The 26134-nt window shown below is 37.4% G+C and overlaps 2 protein-coding genes and 2 long non-coding RNA genes across 7 annotated transcripts; 2 read left to right on the plus strand and 2 right to left on the minus strand.

Annotated features, from left to right (window-relative positions):
* Positions 1–8: 8 nt before the first annotated feature.
* Ir68a (Ionotropic receptor 68a) lies at positions 9–3805 on the minus strand. The gene is made up of 7 exons (XM_017234433.3): positions 2484–3805; positions 2294–2427; positions 1991–2238; positions 1332–1906; positions 1123–1276; positions 326–536; positions 9–262 (listed from the first exon to the last, which is right to left on the minus strand). The coding sequence occupies exons 1-7, from the start codon at positions 2999–3001 to the stop codon at positions 9–11; spliced, it is 2094 nt and encodes a 697-aa protein (XP_017089922.2). The 5' UTR covers positions 3002–3805.
* LOC138926436 (uncharacterized) lies at positions 2763–14305 on the plus strand. 4 transcript variants are annotated; one of them, XR_011442968.1, is made up of 4 exons: positions 2763–2902; positions 3801–4169; positions 8743–8999; positions 9293–9483. It is a non-coding gene; the product is annotated as an uncharacterized lncRNA (long non-coding RNA). The 4 variants fall into 4 exon arrangements; XR_011442969.1 differs by lacking the exons at positions 8743–8999; positions 9293–9483 and adding an exon at positions 13809–14305; XR_011442967.1 differs by lacking the exons at positions 8743–8999; positions 9293–9483 and adding an exon at positions 4755–5539.
* Positions 4821–6314, minus strand: LOC138926434 (uncharacterized). Its single transcript, XR_011442964.1, has 4 exons — positions 5790–6314; positions 5593–5718; positions 5011–5527; positions 4821–4957 (listed from the first exon to the last, which is right to left on the minus strand). It is a non-coding gene; the product is annotated as an uncharacterized lncRNA (long non-coding RNA).
* A 5779-nt stretch (positions 14306–20084) lies between the features above and the next one.
* On the plus strand, positions 20085–23723 carry scyl (scylla). The gene is made up of 2 exons (XM_017234693.3): positions 20085–20770; positions 21284–23723. The coding sequence occupies exons 1-2, from the start codon at positions 20707–20709 to the stop codon at positions 22057–22059; spliced, it is 840 nt and encodes a 279-aa protein (XP_017090182.2). The 5' UTR covers positions 20085–20706; the 3' UTR covers positions 22060–23723.
* The last annotated feature ends 2411 nt before the right edge of the window (positions 23724–26134 follow it).

Below are 26134 nucleotides of genomic sequence, written 5' to 3' on the forward strand. Positions count from 1 at the left end.
CAGATATTTTATTGTTCTGGATAGAGGCGTTTGAATTTATAATATAATCCTGGATTGTAGACATCATACATGGGATGTTTCATGATAAAGTGTTGAAAGTGCCAGCGTTCTGCCAATAAGGCCAATATGGATACCACATAGCCCAGGCCCAAAGCCACAAAGGAGCTCCAGAATTTCTGCAGATTCATGAGAGCCTCCTGCTGGGCTGGAGCTTCAGCCGGTAGCCTCTGAATGGCATCCTTTAACCATTTGGCAATAAGACCTATAGATTACAATTATTTTTAAAAAATATTAATTTATAAAAAAACTGTTTATAAAAACCTACCACCCTCGGCTAGGTGTTGTATTGAACTGTCGACTCTTTGTTTAAGAGCCGAATTTTTCTCCATGGCCAGGACAACGGGCATAAAAACCACACAATCCCTCATAATATGAAGGGCGGAACCCACTCCGCCGGATTCATCGGCCACCCGTAAATATCGCAAATAAAATTCGTTGTCATAGTAGGCACTGTGTCCATTGGCAATGCGAGAGGTCTAGAGATATTAAAGATATTTATTAAAATGAATTCCAAGTTCTAGGACTAGAGAGGTCTAGGGATATATAGGAATGTTTATTAAAATTAATGCCAAGATCGCTTTTAGTTTCTTAATATTTTTCAAAATTTGATAGACAACCAAAATACCATTTTTTAAATACAATAAAAGATTTCCAAACAAACTTATCAAAATGATAAGATATTTTGTTTTTTTAGTAGACCTACTAACTAGTTAGAACCGGTTTTTGTTTTTGCCAATTACGGTATGGTATAAAGTTCATTGCTACTAACTTTGATAAGAAGTTAAATGTAGTAGACCAAAGCGACCCATTTTAGACAATTAAAAGCTTTAGTCATTCTTATCTGATAATTTTGTTTTTGCTGGAAGTGAACATATAAAATATAAATTTTAATTTATGGTTCATAAATCGATAAATGTACGTGTTTTTGTTTTGTACTTGGAAATTATTTAACATCCCAAGGGGTTGTTTTTTAAAAGGAAATGTCAACAATTGTTAGTTCCAAGTCTCTGGAGATTATTTTGGGATTTTTTAAAGAATGAATATATTTTGAGAATGACGTACCAAGTCATCGTTTTGGGTTATAACTTCCATTTTTTGGCCAATCTTTTGAGCAACTTCGTCAATAGCATCCAAAAAAAATTGTTTATTCTCCGAAGCTCCAGCAGATGGAGGGATATGGGAGTGAAGAAGGTCTTCCAGGGAATCAATAGTGACTCTAAAAATAAATGTTTTAAAAATAATAAAAATATAAAATACTCTCTATAACTAACCTTGCTGCTGGGTTGGCCAAAATGGCCGTAAAACTGGCCCTATAGGTGGCCACCAAGAGGATGCAGTAGATCCAATACCATCCTGTCAGGACCCTCAAGGGCCAATTTCGTGGCATTCTCGGCAAGGCCACATACAAAAGCATACTATATGTCAACAATATACAATTGGAATAATCATCGAAAATATCCCGAAAACTATGAGATCCCTTAACTGGACGATACCGGCTGATGGCAATACGAAAGCTGACTCTCTTGAAGATTGTTGGATCCATAGGTATCTCCCGATTCCTTCGAAACCAGCGAAAGAATCCAGTAGAACCTGTTCTGGTTAGGATTGCATTAAGATAACTGATGGCATAAAACACAGTGCCCACTATGAACAAGGATAAAAGGACACCTGTCCACATGGCGCCACTGAATGGCAGGATAAAGGTCTGCCAGGAGTTGTCCGTGGAGGATTCCGGGGTGAGAAAGGTCAGGCACTCGAAATTATGCGGCAAACTGAGCTCCACAAATGACAAATAAGCCTGAAAAAAATGCAAGTCCCCGATGGCGAAACGGGCATTGTGTTGGGCCTGTGGTGTTAAAAATTATAAAAAATTCTATAAATATTTATCAAGATTGTTTTATAATTAATTTAGTTAATAATCTGCACTTACCACCTCTTCAATTAGTTTGGAATCTATTTGAGTTTCGTTTTCTCCAGTCTGGGCATCGTTCTCGTAAATATCCTCCAGATCCCAATTGGTTTCTTCGCTTTTGTTGGGTTTATAGTAGATGGGTTGAAAGTTAAGGGCTTTACCGAGAGAATCTATAATCTCTATTTCAACGCCGTGATAGCTACTTGTGGTATTAATCCACTGGACCATGGGGACATGTTCAGATATGGCCACGGGAATGGGAGATCCTACGAATAGTTTATGGTTAAGATTATTCCTCTTTTAAAATCTCATCTCACTCACCTTGTAGATCCTTTGTTTTATCTTCAAATAATACCTTTCCATTGATACTTTTTCCCGACTCCCAATTGGCCAGGTTCTTTGTAACCAAAACACCACTTAAAATTCCAGGAAATGCAATTGTGGAAATAGTAATTCTAAAAAAGTCAATATTTCTTATTAAATTAAAAGCATAAAGGAACCCTAGACTCACCTGTTATCCATTTGATATTTAAGAAATATAGTTCCCACAAAAACACTCCATAGATGAATCATATCCCTTTCAAATAGTCGAGAATCGTGCAAAAGGATCAACTTTTTCTGCATGTTTAAGGATCTGGTGCTATAGATATATCTCAGAAATCTCTGCACTTGCCAGCCATTTAATAATGTCATAAAGTACACTTCACAATCACTGGACTTGATGGCTTTCAGGACGAGTTCCACTTGCCTTGGAGGCTTCAGAAGATCCTCGCTGGCATTTAATCGCATTACGAAAAAGGGCACTACTTGACGACCCACCGATTGAAAGAAATTCCTATCATAGATCGGATAATGCAGATCATCGGTGATGACTCCAAAACAACGCTTTACATTCGCCGCCCAAAGGATCTTCTGGAGTAATTGTTTCAGGTGCATCTCATATCCTTCGAGTGGGAGGCTTGGGGAGAGGCGCGATGCCAACGATAGGGACACACAGGTCCCAGCCAGGACAATCAAAAAGCAGCGCATCCTTTCGCCAGCGAACACAAACTGGCGGGCAGTTCGTTAACCTGTTTACCGGGTACACCAAAACCCTCGTATCCTTGAATCCTTAGCCCCCCCTCGGGTCCTCCAACCCTCGAGCTCCACCACTCATTGCGTATGCAGATCTAATTAAACTTGTCCGAACTCCGTGAACTCTGGGCTCTGGTAGGCCCCGGACTGTCAGTCAGTCATCGGGGCCGGTCGACCTGATTTACTCGCATTTAAACTTTCCGCCGTACAGGGGTTATCTAATTAAAGTTTTTCGGCCCGAAGGGAAATAAGTTTAACCAGGTAATGTGTCCAAGGTTAAAGGATATCCCTTTTCTTTTAATTCTTTTGGTTAATTTGGGTGATGAAAGGCATATTCCTAAATGAGATTGTCAGAGGTGTTCATCAAATTTTTGGGTGTTAACCTTAAGATGAAGGGGTCAGAATGGGGTTTGGTTTATATTATAGTTTCAAGAAACATAGGTATTTTTCTTTATATATTTTCATCCAGGAATATTACATCAATATCTTATTAAAAATCTAGAGATCTTGAAGCACCATCCATCTTAGTAACCCCTCTCAAAAATCTAAAAAAATATGTAAAATATCTGTAACATCAATTAGCCCTCATTAATTTCGATTTAGTAGCCGATCCCAACTAATTGAGATCTATGGCGAAAGTAGAAGTTCCGATTTGGATTCGTAGTGTCATTACTACTTCGAAGACTGCCCCGACAATTGGATCGGACTAATTTATTATAAGACCATAACTAATCTGTCTGTCTGTCTTCATTAGGGGAACTGAGAACTGAGACCGCACGAGATTCAAGATACAAGATACAATACACAAGATTGAAGAAATACTGAAGGGGTCGCGAAATTGCGATCATCCGCAGTCAAGGCCCATAGAGACAGCACACTAACGATATAGTAACGACATGTCACTGGACATCAGTCAGTCAGCCAGCTAGCCAGTCAGTCAGTCAGTCAGCCGGGGATCCGATTAAGACCAGAGGAGAGCCCAGAAGCCGCATTCAAATACCCATTAATGTCAGCTCAAGTCAGACCAAGTGAGTCCAAGCCAAAACCAAAAACCAAAGCCAATCAGCGGCTGCGGCAACCTGCGGATGTGCCGCCAGTGGATGTGGCAAGTTGGTGTGGGCAGGTAAGAAACACACAACCAGTCTTACACACTTACATACATATACCGGTGTATAACCTCCGTGTATATAACCATTCCCGTTGAGAATGGTCTTCTGCGCTTTATTGTCGTGTAATTAACTTTTTCCGAATCGTCCGGATTTGGAATTGTTTGCACATAATTGCAATTTAATTATTTTCTCTCGCTCGTTTCCCTTTTCATGTTTTTATGGATTTATGTTGGTCGCGCGGTCTGCTGGCCATTAGCCGGGCTAACAGGTAACACCCGACTACTCTGAGACCCGGCCCGGAGACACATCCACTGTAGATGTCTCACCTGGTATGGGCTGGGTTGGGCTGGTAGGGCAGGTAGGTAGAGCAGAAATCGATTTTGGCCGCCCCCGGACCGCTTCCCATGTCCAAGTGTCAGCCGGTGCCGGGTCCGGTCTAGAAGACACTGAAAAAAAAAATAGTTTCTTAAAGAAATTATAATAGAACATGTTATAGATCAGAGAGGTTTGAAAAAATCTATAAAAATTATCTCATAAAATTCAATAATTATAGAAATATTTCACTTCCTTTTTCTAAAATTTCTTTATAATCTTTCTAGCTAATTTCTCTCAGTGTTGTTCTTATAACGAGTGCATCGCATGTGGTGGGAACGAGCGGAGATTTCTGGAAAGGGAAAGGAAAGCAAAAGGTGCCTTTGAGTGGGAGTACGTTGAGGTAGAATCAGGGTCCAGCCGTGTGGAAAACATTTTGCACTTTTATGGCCCAGATTCACTTGGCCGGTCCATGGTCCACGATCCATGGCTAACAATAACAATAATAATAACAACAACAAAAAAGGTGCATAGGGCTGATACCTTGTTGTTGTTTGCATTGACACATTTTCTATTTTTGTTTTCCTTGGGAGATTTTTTCCGATTTTCTCAGCAAAATTTATGGGTTTCTTGAGGTTTCATCTACGGATCTCTAAAACCTATAGAGAACCTTTATTAGCAGGCACCGGCACTGACTCAGGCTGATGGCCGTGGGTGAATTCGATATGCTTCTGTTTTAATTCCTACCAAAAATATTTTATGCGAATTTGGCAGTTTATTGTTGTCGGCTTTGGCTTAGAGTGTGAAAATGTAACAAATTTTCCCCAGCGTGTGCGTACGTATGCGTGTGCCAGCCGATGATGGTGTCCGGATTCCAGGGGTATCTGGGTTTTAGAGCCCTGGGAAATAATTCAACAGTTTTCCCACCTTCTGTTCGCTTCGCCAACTTTTCCTCCTTCAGCAACAATTTTTCCACTGATTTATTGCCCCAGCTGGTGTGGTGTGGTGTGGTGGTTGGTGTCCTCCTCCATCTTTATCTATCTTCAGGTCTCTATGGTTTCTTTTATACAAATATATCTTTTCTTTACTCTTTTGTATATATAGTTAAGCTTTTCAGTTACTTACAGTTTATAGAGGAGAAGTGAAATATTCTCAAGTCGCATCCAAAAGTTTTTCTAGTTCATTGACAAAGTTCGGTTCACACGCTCCGGCACAGGAGATACAATATTTATCTTCTCATTTTGCCTGAAACTGGTTTAATATGCAAATCGAATTTTGCCAACTTTATTTCGTATATATATATATTTACAAATACTATCTACCTTTATAATTTACATGTGTCACTGGTTGGCTAATTTATTCTATAATTGGCATCCTCTTAAAATATCAAAATTAATTTGTATTACATCTCGGACAGACACTTCCATAATTAAATACTCTTGATTTACGTTTCCGTTTTTCAACTGTATTTTAAAGTCTGAATTTTTTTTTAATTTTGAATTAAGTGTGTGAATGAGAATCCAGTTTTATATTGTTTTGGAAATATTTTTATTAACATTTTTGATTTAGTCATAATGCTAATTCAAAGTTTTTTTGTATTTTTGTGACTCATGTGTGATATTTAAAGTTCAAAGTTGGAGTTATGATTGGATTTTTTAGGTTTAAGGTATATTTTTAATTATAATTTTAATGCCTTTAGCAAAAGCCTTAAATTTCTGCAAAGCTTCTACTCTCTTAGCTTATATAACTCTGATATCAGTAATGAATAGAGTGCCTATATGTTGATTTTCATACACAGAGACCCACTCTAATCAGACAGCTGTATTATCTGACCAAACTGGCGACTATTTGAACTAATTTCATTATCTTAATGAGGACGTTATTAAATTATTCACGTTTACAAACGCGACGGGTCGATTAGTTTCGATTCGATTTGAAACGAATCGATTGGAGTTGAATCGAACACGTTGTCCAATATCAATGACTAATCTACAAATTTATGCACAACCCCATTCCCATACTACAGTGTGCCTATCTATCTATATATAGTATTTAGGTATATTTCATTGTATATTCCTGATCCATTGTACTACTATATTATATCTCCTACTATTCATCATGTGTGTGTGTACATTTTGCTCCATTGAATAAAACTTAATCAGCATTTAATTAAATGCACAGAGAACAAGGCACATGAAGTCCATCATGGAGGCCAAAAGGGGTTTCTGTGTTTTGGGGGCGTTGGGGGTTCAAGGGTCGTCCGGGGGCGTGGCCAATTGGAGGGGGAGGGAGGGAGCAACAGTGGTGGTTAAAAGCGATTTCGTTGATTATGTAAATCAATTGAGGAGCGAGATAAAAACGCTCTTTTTTCTACCATTTGGACTTTTTTTTTTTTTTTTATTTTTTGCTGATAAATCGAAATCGTTCTTTAGTATTATATTCTGCTTTTCTTTTTCTCGTTCTTTCCATCTGTTTCTTTTTTTATATTTATTTTTTTTGTGATTTTTTTTATACATTATTTTTGCCCGAAGCTTTGGCTGGTAACGGTTTTTATATAATCACTTTGTCGGTCGTTGTTTGCCTAGCATTTAATTTTATTTCATTTTTCCAATACACTCATTGTTTTCCTACATACATCTGTGTGGATGGGGGCTAAAGCTAAAATCATGACAGCGAGCCTCTTTTTATGCTCTTACCAAATAATCGGGTATTGTCATTTTGGTCAGCAATGAATTTTTTTGTGAATTTGTAATCGGAGAACTTTTAACTTTTTTAGAGAAAGCTTGAGCTTATTAATTTATTTAATTTAATTGTGGCAAAAAAATCTAATTTTTTGTATTTATTTTTCAAATATGAAAAAAATCATTCAAAATAATTTGTTTTCGTATTTTTATTTAAAAATATATATCACATATATTCATTCATCGTATATTCATATTCATAGTATATTAATAGACATTTTCTTAATTTCATTCATTTTCTTAACATTTTCTTTACCCTTTAAAAATCTTTAAAAAAATGTTTTCCTCTGAAAACTTAAAACTTGTTTTCCCAAATAGAGTATATCCTTCTACGCCTTGAATAATCCCCATTTTTTTTGCATTTATAGAACAATAATGAAAACTAGAAAGCGCTTCGATTTGCAAAACTGAGACGGGTAATATCATTCGCTCAGTGGAGTCCAGATAAATGTCCGTACATACATTTAGATTAAGTGCTCCATTGAGCAAATTGTCCACTACTGGGGGTATATAATTTCAGACAATCCAGGCAACTGAAACTGTTTAAATAGATCGGCTATTGGATACTCATGAATGCGTCTTCTGTTTATGTTTATCAGGTTGGCCAAAAAAAAAACTGAACTATTATATAATTCGTATTATACAGAAATTTTAGTACATTATGGCATTAGAGAATGTAATTTCAGTAGAATGAACAAATGATAAAGTAGGAGAAAATTTTTCCACTTTAGTGTACATATTGTTGTATTGTTGTTATAGGTGTTGTTTTGTATGCACCTTGCTCCCGGGAGCTGACTATATAATTTTCTAGAATTAGAGTATTCAGTTTTCTGGATTTTGATCACTTGACTTTCAGATTGCAAGCCTCAGTTTTGGTGTCGAGTAAAGTTTGAATAATCATTTTCTGTTGATTATGTAAATAAAAATCCCTTACTTTGTCAGCTGTGCTAATCGATATGAAAAAGTATACCTTCCCGGTCTCTGTTCCCACTACCTTACATAAGCCAATGGCAAAGGTTAGGCGAAATTTTACCTCAAGACAGGAAATTAAAGGTGATAAGTGATTACAAAAAAAAAAGTGTTGAATAAGCTTGAACCCCGAATGTAAGCCTCTGTTCGATATGGTTGGATATAGGCATATTATTCAGAATTTATTTTAGGTTTAAAATTTCCAATGAATTAAGGGCAACTTTTTTGAACTTCTGTAAAAATTATATTTTTGCAATATTAATTATTATTTTATGCCAATCGGAAATAGTATTTCAAATTGCTTAGCTATTCAATATATTGTTTACCATGAATAATCTGGTAAAAATGTATATTATTTCTCCAAGGCTAACCCTTATCACTATCAAGTTCTAGAATCTAGTAGAATCGGAATGTGCAATACCCAACCTAGACCAATTTTTTCGCATAGAAACCAGAAAGTTGAGTCAGCTATCGATGCTCAATATTTCAGTCCAATGTTCGGGGTTTACGTAAATGGATTTATACCTCGGGAATATTATTTCCTCTCTCTTCACATTTTTTTCAGAGACAGCTGACGTGTTTTTCAACTCGAATCCATGATGAAATTGCTCCAAGCCGATGGAGAACGAGACACTTGGGGGACTGACTAATGCGAACTCGGTTGCTATGGGCTGATTTTCACTCAGAAAGTTGAAGATCTGATGCAATATTATCGCAAAATGACCCTAAGGTTTTACGTTTTTTTTTCTGGATGGATTACACGATGAAAAGGAAATGTGATAAAAATTTTAAAAGAAACATAATTTTGATTAAAACCATAAGGTTGGTTTTTTGGTTTAAAAAGGGAAGTTTGAAATTTAATCCATTTCTTAAATTATATAAATAATTTTAGAAAATTGCAAAGAAAGATATACTTTGTTTTACCTTTAAATTAATATTAAAAGGTAAAACAAAGGAAACTTCTAGTAAAAAAAGTATTTAATTTCTTAAGTATAAAATCAAAATTACTCATACAATAAAACCAAGTATTATTTCAACTGGAACTATGGAGTTCTACCTCCCCAATTAGTGACTCACTTTTGAGTAAAATATATATATATATTTTTGTACTTCAGGAAATGGTGAAGCGTCTGGGAAATGGAGGCTCGACACCGGGGTGACACACTTTCCGTAACACCGTATCATTTCTTATCGTTTGGTATCGAGTAGCGTGTTTACCCAATGATCTAATCAGCGACCCACCGAGCTTCTTTGTTCCTTACCAAAAAAAAAATAAAAAATCGTTGCAAAATCGGAGCGACGCTTTGTCTACGCGATTTGGGCCATGTTCGTTGGATGTGCTTTGGGGGGGAGAAACCTGGGGGGTGGTCTGGGTGGGTGTGGGGGAGTGGGGCACGAAGGCGAAACTCTAGACTAGAACCACGCCATTTCAACGTATCTGAAGTGCAAAATGTTCGCGATAAAACACGCGACCTTGCCCAGTCACAACACAAAGAGTCATAAAACAAGGAATTATATGGAGAGGAGTACGAAAAAATGTCGAAGAGAGCCCCACTACTATTAGGGCTCTATATAGAAGAATGTGACGCATTTTTTCCCTAGCACCGTTTAATATTGATTTAATATTCCTCAAATATATATACATATATATATATAAATATACTTAGGTGCAACTTTCACAACGATCCAACAGTTAAGGTAGAAAATATAGCAAAATAAAAAAAAAGGTAGGCGAAAACTTTTCTAGAAACTTTCTACGACAAAGAAAAAGTTGAGTTTATTTTAAATAAACAATAAACTAGTTGGGTTCTTTGAAATCTATTAAATAAACTTATTCAAACACCTTTCTAGACAAACTCTATTCCAAAGTAATCAATCACTCGAATCATTTGCCAGCAAATTAATTCACTTAAATTGAAATTAATATTCTCGATGACATCAATAACCAGTATTTTAACTGCAACCGCAACTGTAGAAATATATGTATATAAAGTATCTATATACAGTGTGTATAGAAAAATCGGTAGACGATTGGTCGTCGATGGAATGAGTTGGTTTTGTGGGGCACCCAGAGGGGCAGATAAGTTTTCTGTGGGGGGGGAGGGGGCTCGGGGGCGTCTTTGGGTCAATACTGGTTGCGAAAACTGTTGACTGATACTTAGACGGTCGCAAATTGCCTTGTTTTCGCTATCGTCGCTATCGCTATCGTATTTAACATCTGGTAGACAAACAGGCGGCTCTGAACAACCTCCATATCGAACCGATTTCAAGCTATAGGCCAACAAAGGTACTAGTGCGGTATATGCCATTTCAAAATCGGTGAAATATAGTCCAGCGGAAGTATTAATCTTTCTTTGTCATTAATACCTTGGAGAGGGTGCAATTATTCCAAACAATATGTCGGGGATCGCCCTACTTGGAAGTTTTTCTAAGGTGTTCCCCAAAAAATAATTGTAAAATAAAAGTGTATCATTATATATAAAGATGGTAATACAGATTGGTGCATAATCGATTCCAAAATCTTTTAAGATATTCCGCTCAAGAATCGGGAACCTAGAAAATTTTCGAAAAAATCTCAAAAATATTTTAGTTTAAGGTTTTGATGCAGATTTATGGAGATTTGATCCACAAATCGATTGAGGTATTCCACTTAAGAATCCGATCATTATTGGCGAAGATATTCACTTAGGTGTGGGGCATATTGTACTTCCATGCAATTTCTCAATTTTTGAAGGAGACCCCTAGAAAATTTTCGAAAAAATCTGAAAAATATTTTTGTTTAAGGTTTTGATGCAGATTTATGGAGATTTGATCCGCAAATCGATTGAGGTATTCCGCTTAAGAATCCGATCATTATTGGCGAAGATATTCACTTAGGAGTGGGGCATATTGTACTTCCATGCAATTTCTCAATTTTTGAAGGGATCCCCTAGAAAATTTTCGAAAAAATCTTAAAAATATTTTGGTTTGAGGTTTTGATGCAGATTTATAGAGATTCGATCCACAAATCGACTGAGGTATTCTGCTTATGAATCCGATGATTATTGGCGAAGATATTCACTTAGGAGTGGAGCATATTGTACTTCCATGCAATTTCTCAATTTTTGAAGGGGTCCCCAAGAAAATTTTCGAAAAAATCTGAAAAATATTTTGGTTTGAGGTTTTGATGCAGATTTATGGAGATTTGATCCACAAATCGATTGAGGTATTCCGCTTAAGAATCCGATCATTATTGGCGAAGATATTCACTTAGGAGTGGGGCATATTGTACTTCCATGCAATTTCTCAATTTTTGAAGGGATCCCCTAGAAAATTTTCGAAAAAATCTTAAAAATATTTTGGTTTGAGGTTTTGATGCAGATTTATGGTGATTCGATCCACAAATCGACTGAGGTATTCCGCTTATGAATCCGATGATTATTGGCGAAGATATTCACTTAGGAGTGGAGCATATTGTACTTCCATGCAATTTCTCAATTTTTGAAGGGGTCCCCTAGAAAATTTTCGAAAAAAATCTGAAAAATATTTTGGTTTGAGGTTTTGATGCAGATTTATGGAGATTCGATCCACAAATCGACTGAGGTATTCCGCTTAGGAATCCGATCATTATTGGCGAAGATATTCACTTAGGAGTGGAGCATATTGTACTTCCATGCAATTTCTCAATTTTTGAAGGGGTCCCCTAGAAAATTTGTGTAGCTGTAGTCTGGTCTGAAAAAAATATAGCATAGGGGAAGCCTTACTTGTTTTAATATAATTTGAGTCTGTAAAAATATCATTTATATTACTTTTGTTTTTGTCGAGCCTGACAGGCCTACCTTTGAACCGAAAACCCTTAGATTTTGTCCTGACACTATCTGATTCGTCTGAAACCATCGAATCTCTGTCCCCGAAAACTTCAGGCTCGTTGTCACAACAAAGCAACCTCAACAAAAATCCAAAAACAGCGGGAAATTCGGGAAAAACCCGTCAACCAACTCATTGTGGAAAATTTGAGGATCATTTCGGGGCACTTGGGTATCCTCAGGTATATGTAGTCTAGGAAACCCAGAACCTGATGAGGACCTCGAATCAGGTAAAACACTGACAGGCGACAGGAGGCAGACAATAGAGGGTAGGGGAAGAATGGATGGGGGTCAGACGGTCTCCTGGTCCTCTGATGAAATCATTTAGGGAAATCAAGAAATTTGACTGACTCGCCGGGCTATATACTGGATATGTGTACCTTTTTTTTGTCATTGTACTATTTGTCGCCGTTTTTATTTTCCTGATGGCGTGCATAAATTAACGACCATCAGAAATCAGAAAGTTCAAGCCCCGGGGGCCGACACTCGATACGTTTAGTTTTGTTGTTTTTGTTGCTACTGTTAGTTATTATGCTAAATCTATTCAAGACTCAATTTTGTTTAATTGATTTAGTGCGACATGACCCGGGAAGGGTACCGGCGGTTGTGCCCGGCTGAGCATTGGTCTATTTTTAGTTTAGTTTTTGTCCAAAAATCAAAAACAAACTCGTGTCCTGAAGTCCAGAACCAAGTAAGCGACTTGTACTTGAAAACTACACTTTAAGAACTTTTTTATAAATGAAAAAAGAGAAAAATATAAGGTTTTTAATAAAGTAACTCACATTTTTCTTTCAAGACAAGTCTCTGGTGTTTTTTTTTAGTGTAATTGAAGACCCCGGAGACACAGTCTTACGGATTCCAAGTCAAGAACGGATACGGAGTCAAAGCCGGCTTCTGACCTTCGTCGTTCACGCAATTTCAGGGGTGATTAGCGTTCAGATGTTGGGCACATGGCACCTACCCCTACCCCCATTACCATTCCCACATCCATTCCTATTCCTAGTCCTACTTCCCTTAACCATTCCGAGGCCGAATCTCAATCCCAGTCTCGTCGCGCCGGTCGGGGCCAGAGTTGAGTGCTAAATTGATAAATTGCCTTGATTGGAAAGGAAGTTGTGAGTTGGTTGGGGTTGCATTGTTTTCCCTTGTTTTTCCTTTAGCTATCCCTATCTCTCTTTCACTTATTGGTTGTGTTTTTACGGTGTCCATTTCCCGTAGAGCTCCAGCTGAGCGGCCTGGACTGGCCATTAAAGAGTCGAGTGCCCATTATGCGCATCCCTAATTGTGAACGAAGATCCCTGAACGGAAAAAGGGGTTACGGCAACATTTTGCTACAATCCCGGGTTTATAATCAACTTGAACTTGGAAGGTTATACATATACGCCGAAGACTTTCCAAGTTCCCTAGTCTTATCTATGGGAATCTTTAATTTATGGAACCACCTGACATTAGTCACCTCCTTCCTATTCATTATCGAATTCGATCATTCGAGCACTTCTTTGTTGCCAATTGTTTTCCAATAAAAAAAATTAGATATTTTATTATATTATGGTATTAGTCATTAAGTGAGTGGGTTGGGTCTTGAAGGTCTTTTCAAGGGGCTTACAACTTCCTAGATTAAAGTCTAAAACCTGCACTACGAAATGGGTTAACGATTTGGGTATATGGTGAGTGGGTGGGTTGGTCATCATATTCCCAGTTGTATCTGTATCTTGGCATTGTTGATGGCATCGCCCATGGCACTCTGATTATATAAACTGCCGCTCTTTATCTCTCTTTGTTGCAGGTCTCCAATGACAGGTGTGTCATAGTCAGCATCCATCCATCTCTACCTCCCTCTCTCCCTCCGCAATACCCCCAAGCTCCATAACAACTTTGTGTATCAAATTTTTGCATAGTTTTCCATGGAACTAATCCACGTTCATCATCCGACATCCAAAAGGGGGGGGGGGGGGGCCTAGTTAACAGGTGTGGGGTGGCGTGAGGTGGTGAATTGCCACCCAGAACACATGTACTACATGTCCAGTAATTTCATCATTTCTACGTTTTCTCCAATTTCATGAAACTTTACGTATGTAGTCTTCTTCCAAAAAAAAAAAAAGAAAAAAAGAAACAAATAGAAAGAGAAAGAATAAAAGAAAGAACCCGTTTTCAAGCAGAAAATGAACTATTGATGGAAAAAAAGCTGACGGCGAATGCAACAACACAAGCCAAAGATACAAAAAAACATGGCATGACTTTGTAGCAGATACAAATACAGTAGAGACTGCCTAAGGCCACCAAAAACTATTAAATGACAAAAAAAAATCAAAAAATAAGTTTTCTTAAAGTTTTATTACATGTAAAATTATTATTATAATTATAGAAAAAGTGTAGTTGTATTTTTCAAGTTTCGAAGCTTTACTGTCTGAAACAGATGATTGCCCATAAGCAAAACGTACAACAACAACAAAGCTTTGCATTGAAAGCAGAGGCTGCAGCTGTGTCTGCGACTGCGACGCCAACCGCAGCAGCGACACACTAGGCAGCGAAGAAAGGCCGGCCGGGCTTCAAGCTGTTCTCAGTATACTATCTTTTTTTGTTTTTTTTTCTCTTCGTCTGTTCTGTTGCAGCTAAGAAACACAAAAAAATAAATAAATAACCAAGCCACATAAAAAATAAAAAAATATAAAAATAAAAGTAAGAAAACAACAAGCAAACAGGCAACACAAACACATAGAAATGGAAAACAGATGCAACGTTGCCATTGAGGAACTGGCTTCCAGGCCGATTTTCTCACTCAGTAACTGAAAATTGGCAACGCCGCCCCTGTCCGTGTGTGCAGGCAATAAGAAAAAACGACAAACAACAACAACAGCTGGGACTGCGACGTCGACAGAGGCAGTGGCAGAGGCAGAGGCAACAAAACCTAAGGCATAATATATATACTTACCTACCTAGCTAGCGAACTAAATCTATATGTATGCAGCTATCTATCTAACTTGCCACATTTACACATACATAGTTGCACACGTACACTAAACTTCAGATAAGTAGAACTTTAAAGATACAATATTGATAATGAAAGCAAAAGATACATTTGTATCTTTGAAGTTAATATCTTTTAACTGTTAAGCTTTTAGTAATGGAAAAAATCAACAAGAAATTAGAAAGTAAAAAAAAAAAAGTACTAACTGGAAGTTCATTGAACTAAAAATTAGAACTAATGCTAATAAATATGAAAAACAACTAAAAAATATGAATATTCTACGAGGTGGAACTTTCAGGATGTTAATGACTGATTAGAAAATCTTACAATCAGTCATTCTCGTATTTATTTTAAAATTAAAAGTCACCTTTTTAATAAAAAAAAAAGGCAGTTAACCGATAAAGGTGCTTGGCCCATTAATGGAACATTAACCGATAATGGTTATATTAATTGCAGCACGTGGGGATCTTAATCGATCATCAGATATTATTCAAATATTAAATATTAAAAATATTAAAATATCATTACAAAATCACTTTCAGACAAAAGAGGAGTCTATTCTAATAGGGGAGTTTTCTATACTAATGGTCTCCATTGTTGAATGCATTTGTATGGGTGGGAGTGCATGTATGAGCTTGTTTGTTTGCTGCTCTGCAGGTATGTATGTATGTTTGTATGTGCGTTTTTGGGGGGCCCGTTGACTGCGCGAAACGAGTTGGAAAATCAAGATACATTTGTATATCAGTGTGTTTGTAAGTATGTATTTTACTGACTGCGCTTGGAGCTACATACGCCGGCTGAGGCAGAAGCAGCAGCAGCACCACCACCAGCTCTTGCAGCGTCCGCGGCTGATTTTCTGTATACAATGCAAATACACATACACAAATGCATACCCTCGGGTTGGGGGGAGGGGGGAGTTGCGGGTGTAGGAGGTGGGGGGCCCGACTCAAAAACATATGATGAGCGAAACAGCTGCAAACTTACAAGCAAGATACAAAAGTTACTCTCAAAGAGTAAAACCACATCAGCTGTGAGTCAAAGAGCCAAAGAGAGGCAGCACGAAGAGAGCACTAATTAAACAGCTGAGTGAGAGAGTGATGGTTGGGGGTGGCAGGCAACCAAGTTACTTGGTTACTTTTGAGTATTTTCCAAGAGGGTTGATTTTTCTAAAAAAAAAGAGAAATAAGAGAACTAAAATGGCTTAAGAGAAAACCATTACTCTTGAGTGACTTTTCTTAGCTAAGAGAGAGAGCATGAGTGATTTTTCTTTAGAGCACTCGACCAACTTTTCGGCCTGTAAGAAATTAAGGAAAAAAGATACGATTTTCATAAAAGATTATTTAAATGAGAAAATACGAAAAAAAAACTTTGTAACAAAAGAGGATAGAAAAGAAATATATCTTATGTACTAATTTGCATTTGCATAGTTACTTTTTGGGACTAAGAAACTTTTCTCGCTCTCGGCAGAGTTTTCCGATTTTCCGACTTCGTTTTGCATAAATCAATTATGCATCTGGGGGACATCTCAATTCAATTGAAATCTAATTTCAGTTCTAATTTTAAGCATTTCCCCGAAGAAAAACTGCCAAATCATTTTCCTCAACGGACTGTCACATTCGCTATAGCGTCTCCCATCTCTCTTGCACTCATACGCTTGGTGGGTCACGTCGGCGGTAGTGAATGGAAACTTTGGCCCATAGATGGCGCCACATGTACTGTTTTTTGAGAAAAATATATTTTTTGGTAGGGATTGAGATACTTTTGGGTGTTTTTATTTTTGTAATATATTAAAAATTAATTATTTTATTGCAATTACCACTTTAATGATAATTAGTAGCATGACTAAATAATTTTCTCTTTTCAATTGGATTTCAGACCTTATCGGAGTGGATCGATCAAACACCTTTATCATATTAGCTTATCGCAGATTTGTTTTCCATTTCGCAGCCATAAATTACTTGGCAAATTCCTTGGATTTTGGCTGCCAGTCCGAAAATATATATTTATATCTAAAGACTTGGCTGGCACAATGAACTTCCCGAATTTGTGCTCGTCATAACTTTTCTTTAGAGAATTTCACGAAAGTCGATCTAGATCCGATAGATAAATGGATAATTTGCTCACAATTTTTTTTTTGTATTTCACCTGCTATCTGGTCTGGCTGGCTATGGTTTCTGGGAAACCCCCTTCCAACCTTGACTACCACCTCCAATTTGCCAAAAAAAAATGAAAAGAAAAACTCAACTTGTTCTTGATAATTTTCTTGGGTTCTGCACACGTTCTGTGATTTTTCCGCCCGCCTGCTTGCCCTCCAACCGGCAGGCAGGCACTTTTCTTATTTTTTAATGAAAATTTATGCATACATATGTATGTGTTTGAGCTTGTGTGTGTGCCAGTGTGTGTGTGTTTTTGGGGTGAAAATGTGTTGTGTTTAGTAAAAACTAATTTAAATTTACAAATTGCCTTCGAGGGGGCCACAAGAGCGAAAGCCAAAAGCATAAACTTTGTGAAAATTGCTTTCCCGGAAAAGCGACGAAGAACACAACGAGGGAAAGTTCTCGGCGGTGATGTATCGTTCGAGTCGACTCACAAAGGAAACAGTTTGGAAAGTGGATTTCAATCTCAAACTTGATTGATTTACCTTGCAAAATTTTTCAATTCGCAACATTTGAAGTCTATTTTGTGATAATCATGAATATATTAAGGAGGATATTTAAATTAAAAAAGTTAATGAAGTTTTTTGAAGGTATATTTTCAAAAGAAATTGAAGTCTTAAGGGTTCTTTCTATTAAAAGAATAATAAAGTATCAAAATATATATATCGATCTAATATTATATTTTTTCTTTTATGATCATTAACCTCTAGAGGAACCTGAATCACTCGTTTCTTTGTTTATTTTCAAGAGGCTCGTTTTTTTTGCCAATTTTAAGGCCTGTTTCTAATCAATCCCCTAGTTCACATTTCAAAGATTGTGAAATTTCCAAAGAGCTCCAAACAGAGCTCAGGTTATCGAATCGAATTTGGCTCAAAATCGACTCAAACATCCCAAAGCCAAGCCAAAGTCAAGGGGCAGGAAAACAAACAAAAGAAGTTCTCGTTTCAATTCATTTATTATCTGACAAAACACATCTACATAAAGCTAATGTGGCACGAAAGATATCCTAAAGATACAAGGGCAGGCATACACAGGCATACACGCGCTCTAACAGATACAGCTACAGATACAGATGCGTGCTTCATGGAATTTCATTTCAATCTGAAAGAAATTTGATTTTATTTATTTGCGCCAGCATCCTAGTATGTGTGTGAGGGTATTCATGAGATACATTTCAATCTTTCGGTTTCAATCTACGTGCAGCATCAGCCTCAGCTTTGGTCAGCAAACAACAATGGCAACAAAATAAAATACACACATTTTATCCAAAAGATGGGCAAGAAAATGCATTCAATTGAAATGAAAGGACACACAGCCCGAGATCTTCATGATATGAATATGAAATTATCCCTATACACTCCTTTTCATTTGTTGATGAAATACTCTGGCTTGGGTCTTCATGAATTCATAAGAACAGGTCCCACATAGCATAAAATTGAAAATTATGATGAAATTGGTCAGCGCATAGGAGAATTTATAGATTTTTATGAGAATTATTACTAGGAAATCATTAAAATTAAATTTTTAATAAATATGTATGTTTTATAGAACTTTCATCACTTATATTAAAAATATTAAACCTATTCATAGCTATTTTTAAAGATAAATTTCTAAATAAATATACATAAATCATAGAGTTTTCATCACTTATATTAAAAATATTAAACCTATTCATAGCTATTTTTTAACTTTTATTAAAAATATTAAACCTATTCATAGCTATATTTGAAGATAAGATATCATGAAATTATTAAAAAATGACTAACAAAGTAACAAAAAATAAAGTAATGAAGAAATCTTTTGTTGAAATAAGCTGAAAACCCCCCATTTCATCAGCTTAAAAAATATAAAATTTAACAAAAATTATTAAATACAATTATATTTTAAGCAACTTTTTTTATGGCATTTTTTTAACGACTCTCCTAACTAAAATTTGCAATTAATTTGGATCGAACCATTACAAGATACACATCAACATCAACATCAACTGTGATTAAAGTTTTCCTCCATAAGCATTTTCGCTCGAGTTGCCAAGTTTCTCGCAAAAATTCCCATTCATTTTGCTGCCCCAACACTGCCACTACTGCCACTGAATTTTCCGCCTGGGGGGGCCTGCACAGAAAATCGCCTTGAAAATCGACAGAGTTGGGAAAAATTTGCATTTCGCTTCTTTCTGTGGAAATTCTGACGATTCGTATACGATGTATCTTGTATCTTGTATCTGGGTATCTGTTGTTTTTTTTGCCTGGCAACAGCCGATGTTGCCTTTTGCTTGTTGCAACATGCAACTTGCAACTATAGAGTTTCGATTTTGAAGTGCAAGGCGAGTGCAGTGGAAAATTTCAGCTTCAGCTTCTTCGCTGCCGGCATCGATGGGCATCGACGTCGGCGCCGGCAGCACAGTAACAAAAAAAGGGATGGCGGGGGGGAGGGATGGGGGTTGATTTTGGTGTACGTGTATTTCTTCCTTGCGGGAGAACATTTTCCTCCTGTTCCGTCCTTTCCGGCTTTTCTCTTTTTTTTCCTTTTTGGCTTTTTCAAAAGTCACGTATGCACGGCTCACCAACACAGCCACTCAATTACACCGCACAGAGAGAGAGAGAGCGGCGACGTCGAAGCAACGCCGGCCGGGTTGTAGGTGCGCATGAGTGAGACGGGGCGAGCAAAGAGCACCGCAGCTGAGTGGAAAAGACAGCTGTTGAGACAGGAAAGAGTGTCGGCGAGAGCGAGAGAGCTGTGTAAAACACTGCCGACTTACATCAGCCAATTTTCACCCCTCTCTCTCTCACACCCGCTACCTGCACCCCCGTCACAGACCAAACAGGCAACCGGCCGCAAGAGAGCCACCGCGAGAGAGCCACCACCACCGCTGCCGACGTCGCAGCCAGTACCGGCAGAGGCCGGCGGGCGCCTATATAAGGCCGTGCTCGAGCAGAGCAGTTCATAGTAGCTTCGAAAAAATAAATTTTAAGAAAAAGAAACTGAGAGCACAGCCGGAAAAGTTGAAGCAGCAGAGCAGTATCAGAAACGTCGTGCATAGCCAGAAATTTTCTACTGTCAAGATAATATATTGTAATATTCAAAAACGTTTCACGAAGAATTCTATATGCTACACTGAAGTTATTATTATTAAAAATACAAAAAATTATTAAAATTGCCATCAAACAAATGCAACGGACCAACGCCATTTAAGTGATACAACAAAACAAATAAAGTTTAAACAACAAAAGTGCTGTGATTTCCACTACAAACAACAACAACCAACCAACATCAACAACAACAACAAATGTTAATTTAAACTAAAAATTTTGAAGCAATCAACAGCAGAAGCATAAAAAATAAAAAACAACAAACAACAGCAAATTGTGATAAATAAAAATAATATTAATTAATTAATTGTAAAAGTGATAAAAACTAAAAGCGTAAAGCCGTCGGCGAATCAACAATAGAAACCAGAAGAACAGTCGACATTATCGAGCAATAATACCAATATCCAAAAAAAAAAGTCGATTCGAGTCGATTTTTTCAAAAACTTCCACACCCGCAACCCAGAAGAACCAATGAAAATGGATGTTATCCAAGCTCAATTCTACGACGGTGTTCTTGGCTCTAACAAAACTAGAGGTAAGTTTTCAAGAAACTTCCAGAAGGTTTTTTCGAAAAATAAATTTCCTGAAATTTGGTGAAAAAATTTCATCAGCCTTAATGCCGGCAATTAAATTAAAAAGAAAATCAATTTTAAATTACAAAAGTAAAAAAAAATGTCATAAAAAATCATGTTAAATTGCTTGACAACACCAGCAACAACACGGTCACGTACGCAAAGCAACATCGGCAACAGCAGCAACACGGCAACACTGAAAAAGCAACAACCAGAGCCCCCCAATAGCAATAAAAAATGATTTTTTTGTTGTTGTTGCTTGTTTTGTGGGCTCTTGCCCTCTGTCTTTTGTGCTCCCCTTTTATCTGGCATTTCGCTGTTGCCAAGCGGCTGTTGCTCATTGCCTAGTTGTTTGTTTTTTTGCTTTTCACTGATTTTTAAGATTTTAAGGAAATGACTAAAGTTTTTGTTAAAGAAAAATTTTAAAATTTCAAAACTAATCATAAATTTTATTATTTTTTTTTTTGATTTTTTAGATTGGACCAGCACACTGACACCTCTGCCAGTTGGACAAATCACAGACTTTGTGCCCGCTGTGATGCCCAAGAAGGCCAAGACCGCCGCCGCTGTAAGCGGTAGCAGCAGCTCCACCACCACTACCACAGCCACTTTGGGCCATAGCAGTATTAAGCACAAACAGCCGGCCAATAGCACTAGCGGTGGCCAAAGCAAGAAGACCAAGCCCAGCTACACCACCAGCAACAGCACCACCAGCAGCAGCAGCTACTACTACGCCGACGAGGAGGAGGTGGGCAGCTACTACGCTGACGATGATCTCAACACGAAGGCCGTCAAGGATCTGTCCATTCGCCTCCTCGACGAACTGAGGGCGGCCAAGTCCAGGCATCTGACCTGCACCGAAGTCTCCCTACCCTGTGATCTCACGCCGAACGTCGCCCGCGACATTGTCCGGGTGTCCGAGAAGGAGCCCTGCGGCATCCGCGGCTGCACCATCTACATTGAGTTCGAGGACGAGCCACAGAACTCAAGGCGCATCGCCTCGATTAAGGTCGATCCCGATACGGTGTCCACCTTTGAGGTGTACCTCACCCTGCGACAGGATCATCGCGGCTGGACGTCCCTCCTGCCCCAGTTCATGAAGAGCCTGGCCCGCACGATCACCATCAGTCCAGAGTATACGATCACCAAGAACAAGTTATACTCCGCCGATGGATTGGGTGCTCGTCGTAGCTATAGCTTCGGCAGTCATACCCATAGTCCCAGTGCGGCCATTGCCACGCCCACCAACTAAATAAATGGGCGCAGAGGACGATAAAGAAGAAGAAGAATAAACACCACCCCTGTGATGATCGAGAGAGCAGTAGTTTGTTGCAGAGCGATATTGCAGAGCGACAACGAAGCAAGTATTCGAAGCCACCCCACCTACACACCAACACACACACACTACAAACACATACATACATTTAGGGTACGCCAACCACACTCTCATACTAATACTATTTAGAAAGAAGAAAGGGGGGGCCTGGAGCCAGGCCCTGGAGGATTTTTTGTAATTGTGACTCTCACCACCATTTTACTTAGATGCGTAGTGCTATAACAAATAACTAGAGTTTTAAGTTGTTTCTCCTTTTTCAAAAACGCAAAAGCAAGGAATGAAAAAAAACAAAAAACAAAAAAATTAATAAATATTACTAAAGTAAAGGAAAAAAACAAAAAAAAAACCAACATGAAATTCAAAGACGGCAGCCCCACGGGGGATCCTGAAAATTCATTTTGGGGCCTCCAGTAGCGGGCTCGCCGGTCGACAACTCATGAATATGTGATACTGTTTAAGATGCTAAGAGCCCTACTGCCGGGGCATTCGAAACCGGCAGAAGGCGTTGATAAAATTACACACATTACATACAACATACAACATGCAACAACAGCAACACCCCCACACTCAACAATATAAGAATTAAATTGTGAACAGATTTCTTTTTTTTTTTTAAATTGTATGCTAAATAGTAATTTAAAAACAAAACACCCAAAACACACACACACCATAAACCAACAACAAAAAACAAACAAACTTGATCTTGCTAAATTTAAAATTTAACTTTAAAAAAACTGAGAAAGATGATGATGAGGCCTCCATCCCAGTGAGGTGGATGGGTGGATGGATGGATGAACACACGCTCCAATTTTAGTTAGACGCAGCTTGCTGCAATAAAAATTTTTTAAATTATTAATTAATATTAATTAAAACCAACAAATTTTAGGATTTTAACAAATTTTTATATATTATTAAATGTATAGCGCGTACTACACACAAAACAAAACAAAAAAAAATTAAGAAAAAAACAAATACAAATGAGAAAAAAATCCACAAAAAAACTAAAATTTAAAATCAAGCGTAAAATTTAAGGCAATGAATATCTCAGTAAATGTGAAAGCGTAAAAAATTTGTAAAATTTTTTTTGTCTGTGTAAAAAAAAACTCCAATTGCGATATAAAAACAAAAAATTTAAAATAAAAACTTAAATGTAGCAGCGAAAGGAAAATCAAGAAAAAAAACTTCAAATAAAATTTAAAATTTAATTAAAAATAAAAACAAATGCAAATGCGATATAATTTTTAAAAATTACAATTAACGTAACAAGGAAAACTTAATGTTCTCACAAATACCCAAAAAATACACACACACCCCCATAAATACACACACATACACACCATCCATAAAACACGAAAGTATCTATTACCAGCAAAAAGTATCTATCAAAGCGAAAAAAACCTATTTATTAAAAAACAAAAAAACCCGAGAGAGAAAGAAATACGAAAAAGTACATGTATTAATTTTTTATTATTACAAAAAAACGAAAAATATATTGTATTTAATGTTAAGTTTTTTTATTGCGTAAAACAACAACAAATAATTGTGAGAAATTTGTAACCAAAACAAAAAAAAAACAAAAACACAACACATACAGAGCAAAAAAAAAAACAAAGGCAAAAAAAAAATTACAAAAAATAAAAGCATATAATTTTTCCTGCGCTAGCGGAAAATAATTGTGGAAAAAATTAAAACAAAACGGCTTTCTTTTCTGCAACAACCAGGGGGATGTGGGAGGGGGGAGCTATTGCAGGGGCAGCTTGCCTGTTGCGGGTGCAACTTTCTTTCAGCAGCCACCACTGAACGAACCACTGAAGAGCGGCAACAATGTGCCACAGCACACAACCCGTTACTGCCACGGCCATGGCAACTACTACACTGTGAAAAAATATCCATAAATACTAAAAGATATTTGTTATATTTATTTGAATAAAATTTAATGAATATATTTCTCCAAGTGTATTACTGCAACACGGCAATCTCTGCCTCGCGATCAGCAGGGGAAGACAATTGGGCAACCAGTTTGGGCTAGGCCCGCAATGGGTACTATGAACTTGGCTGAAAAGCGGCAACATTGCCATGGCCCAAACAGGCTGGGGTTAACAAACATACATATATATATAGATATATGTACAGGAGTCGGAAGAAATTGCTGAAATCGAAAGACTTGTCAATTTATGGCTTTTAATTTTTTATATAAGCCCTTGAAAGAAGTGAAACCTACTCGAGGGAGGGGTATTTAATGGGTTAAGGGTTATAGTATCTTTTGGTACTATATAGCTTGCATCTGATCTGATGACCAGTGCCAGACGTGTGCCATATTTTCTGAAATCTTGCGCCCTGTTGAAAATCATTTAAAAATCTGTCATTCTTCTTGTTAAGGTAAACATCTATCTATGTAGTATTACCCCCCAAATAATATAGAAAACTGTCCAGGGGGCATACGTCCATACCCGTTGCCATATTCTGTCATATCCCAAGAATAGAAAAACCAAAAGGGTGCAAGTGTACTCGAGAACCGTTGACAACAAATTTTGAATATATAGTACTCATACGTATATATACGAGTACGTGTTTAAAAAGATCTACCCGATGGTGTCCGAGTTTATATTTTTTATTATTATTTTTATTTGGCGGACGGATTCGGATTGGGTCGGCGGGGCATAACTACAATCAGTTCCAATTAGATGCGAAAATAGAATTCAATTGTCACGTCATAAAAGATTTAATTGAATCAATTTCACGTCACAATTCGTTTTGCATATTTTTTGGGGACAATTTGGTTTAAATTTTATGTCCTTTACTCTTTTATTTTTTATGTTTATTTTATATATATTTAATACGAAATTATTGTGGCGCGTCTTTGTTTTTGTTTTCCTGTCTCTCGAGTCAAGGCAACGTGTGATGATGTTGATGATGATGCTGGGGGCTGCTGACGCGCCTGCCACTGATAATTTCCTTGACTTTGTAATTTATTGATGTTTTCAAAAATATTTTGGAAAAACGAGGAAGGGGGGTATGGTGCGTAAATCCTCCTGATTATTTTTGACCAGCTCAAGATAGTTTTCCACCCATATTATGGCCAACACGCGTCTCCACCAACATTCTTAGCCTAGGCCACCTTTTCGCGGCGTGTTTTCCCATAGTTATGGTTTTATTTATAAAAAGATACAAATAAAAAAAAAAAAGTTGGAAATTGGAATCGAGAACGAACATCTGCATGGTATTCCCCATACAACAGTTGACTCCGAAATTCCAGATCCATGATCCAAAACCAGAGACGACTGGGGTCTGGGTTAATATTTGTCATATTATTTAACTTCTTATTTGCTTCTGGGCTTTGTTTAACCTTTCCATCGTGTTTTCCATTCTAAACTGAATAAATAGATTCGGTGTGTCATTTTTGTCAACAATTCGCATGCATATTTTCGAATGCGGAATTTCTGTTATTGAGGCATTTGTATCTATCTATCTATCTAACATATATTTGTAGACATTAGGGGAAGAAAATAAAAAAAAAAGCTAGCAAATATTTGGTCAAGTCCTCTGGTTTTTGTGTTTTAAACCATACCGCTCTAACCCAACCACTCCAACACATCCGCAGTTGTTGGCCAATTAATTTTACTTTTGTTTTTTTGGGAATTTCTGGCCATGGAGGCTTTCCAGTTCTATCTCAGCAACGGCACGTGTTGTAGCCCAAAAAAAAAAATATATAAAAAATTAGTTCGATCGAGATTTGCGCAGCTAAGATACAAAAAGTATCTTGGACTTGTCAAAGGCAACCTCTATCGTCGTATGTAGGTGGACTTGTGGACGTGCTCATTATTTTTATTTCCATCGGCACGTGGCACCGTGGAGGGGTGGTACGTATTAGAAAATTGGAAAATGTTTCTAGCTGTCACATTCCAAAAACAAAGCAAAAACCATACATTTGAACGATTAATTTTTTTTGTTGAAAAATCTCTTCCACGAATTGGCTTTTCAGAACTGAGAA

Source organism: Drosophila bipectinata, chromosome 3L, assembly GCF_030179905.1.
Source record: "Drosophila bipectinata strain 14024-0381.07 chromosome 3L, DbipHiC1v2, whole genome shotgun sequence".
Classification (NCBI taxonomy): domain Eukaryota; kingdom Metazoa; phylum Arthropoda; class Insecta; order Diptera; family Drosophilidae; genus Drosophila; species Drosophila bipectinata.

Excerpts from the sequence above, each read along its gene's own strand:
- Ir68a (XM_017234433.3), bottom strand. The coding sequence starts at position 3,001 with ATGCGCTGCTTTTTGATTGTCCTGGCTGGGACCTGTGTGTCCCTATCG. Across the intron at positions 1,907-1,990 it reads CCAAACTAATTGAAGAGGTG|GCCCAACACAATGCCCGTTT; the intron begins GTAAGTGCAGAT and ends TTAACACCACAG. Across the intron at positions 263-325 it reads ACAACACCTAGCCGAGGGTG|GTCTTATTGCCAAATGGTTA; the intron begins GTAGGTTTTTAT and ends TGTAATCTATAG.
- scyl (XM_017234693.3), top strand. The coding sequence starts at position 20,707 with ATGAAAATGGATGTTATCCAAGCTCAATTCTACGACGGTGTTCTTGGC. Across the intron at positions 20,771-21,283 it reads TGGCTCTAACAAAACTAGAG|ATTGGACCAGCACACTGACA; the intron begins GTAAGTTTTCAA and ends TTGATTTTTTAG.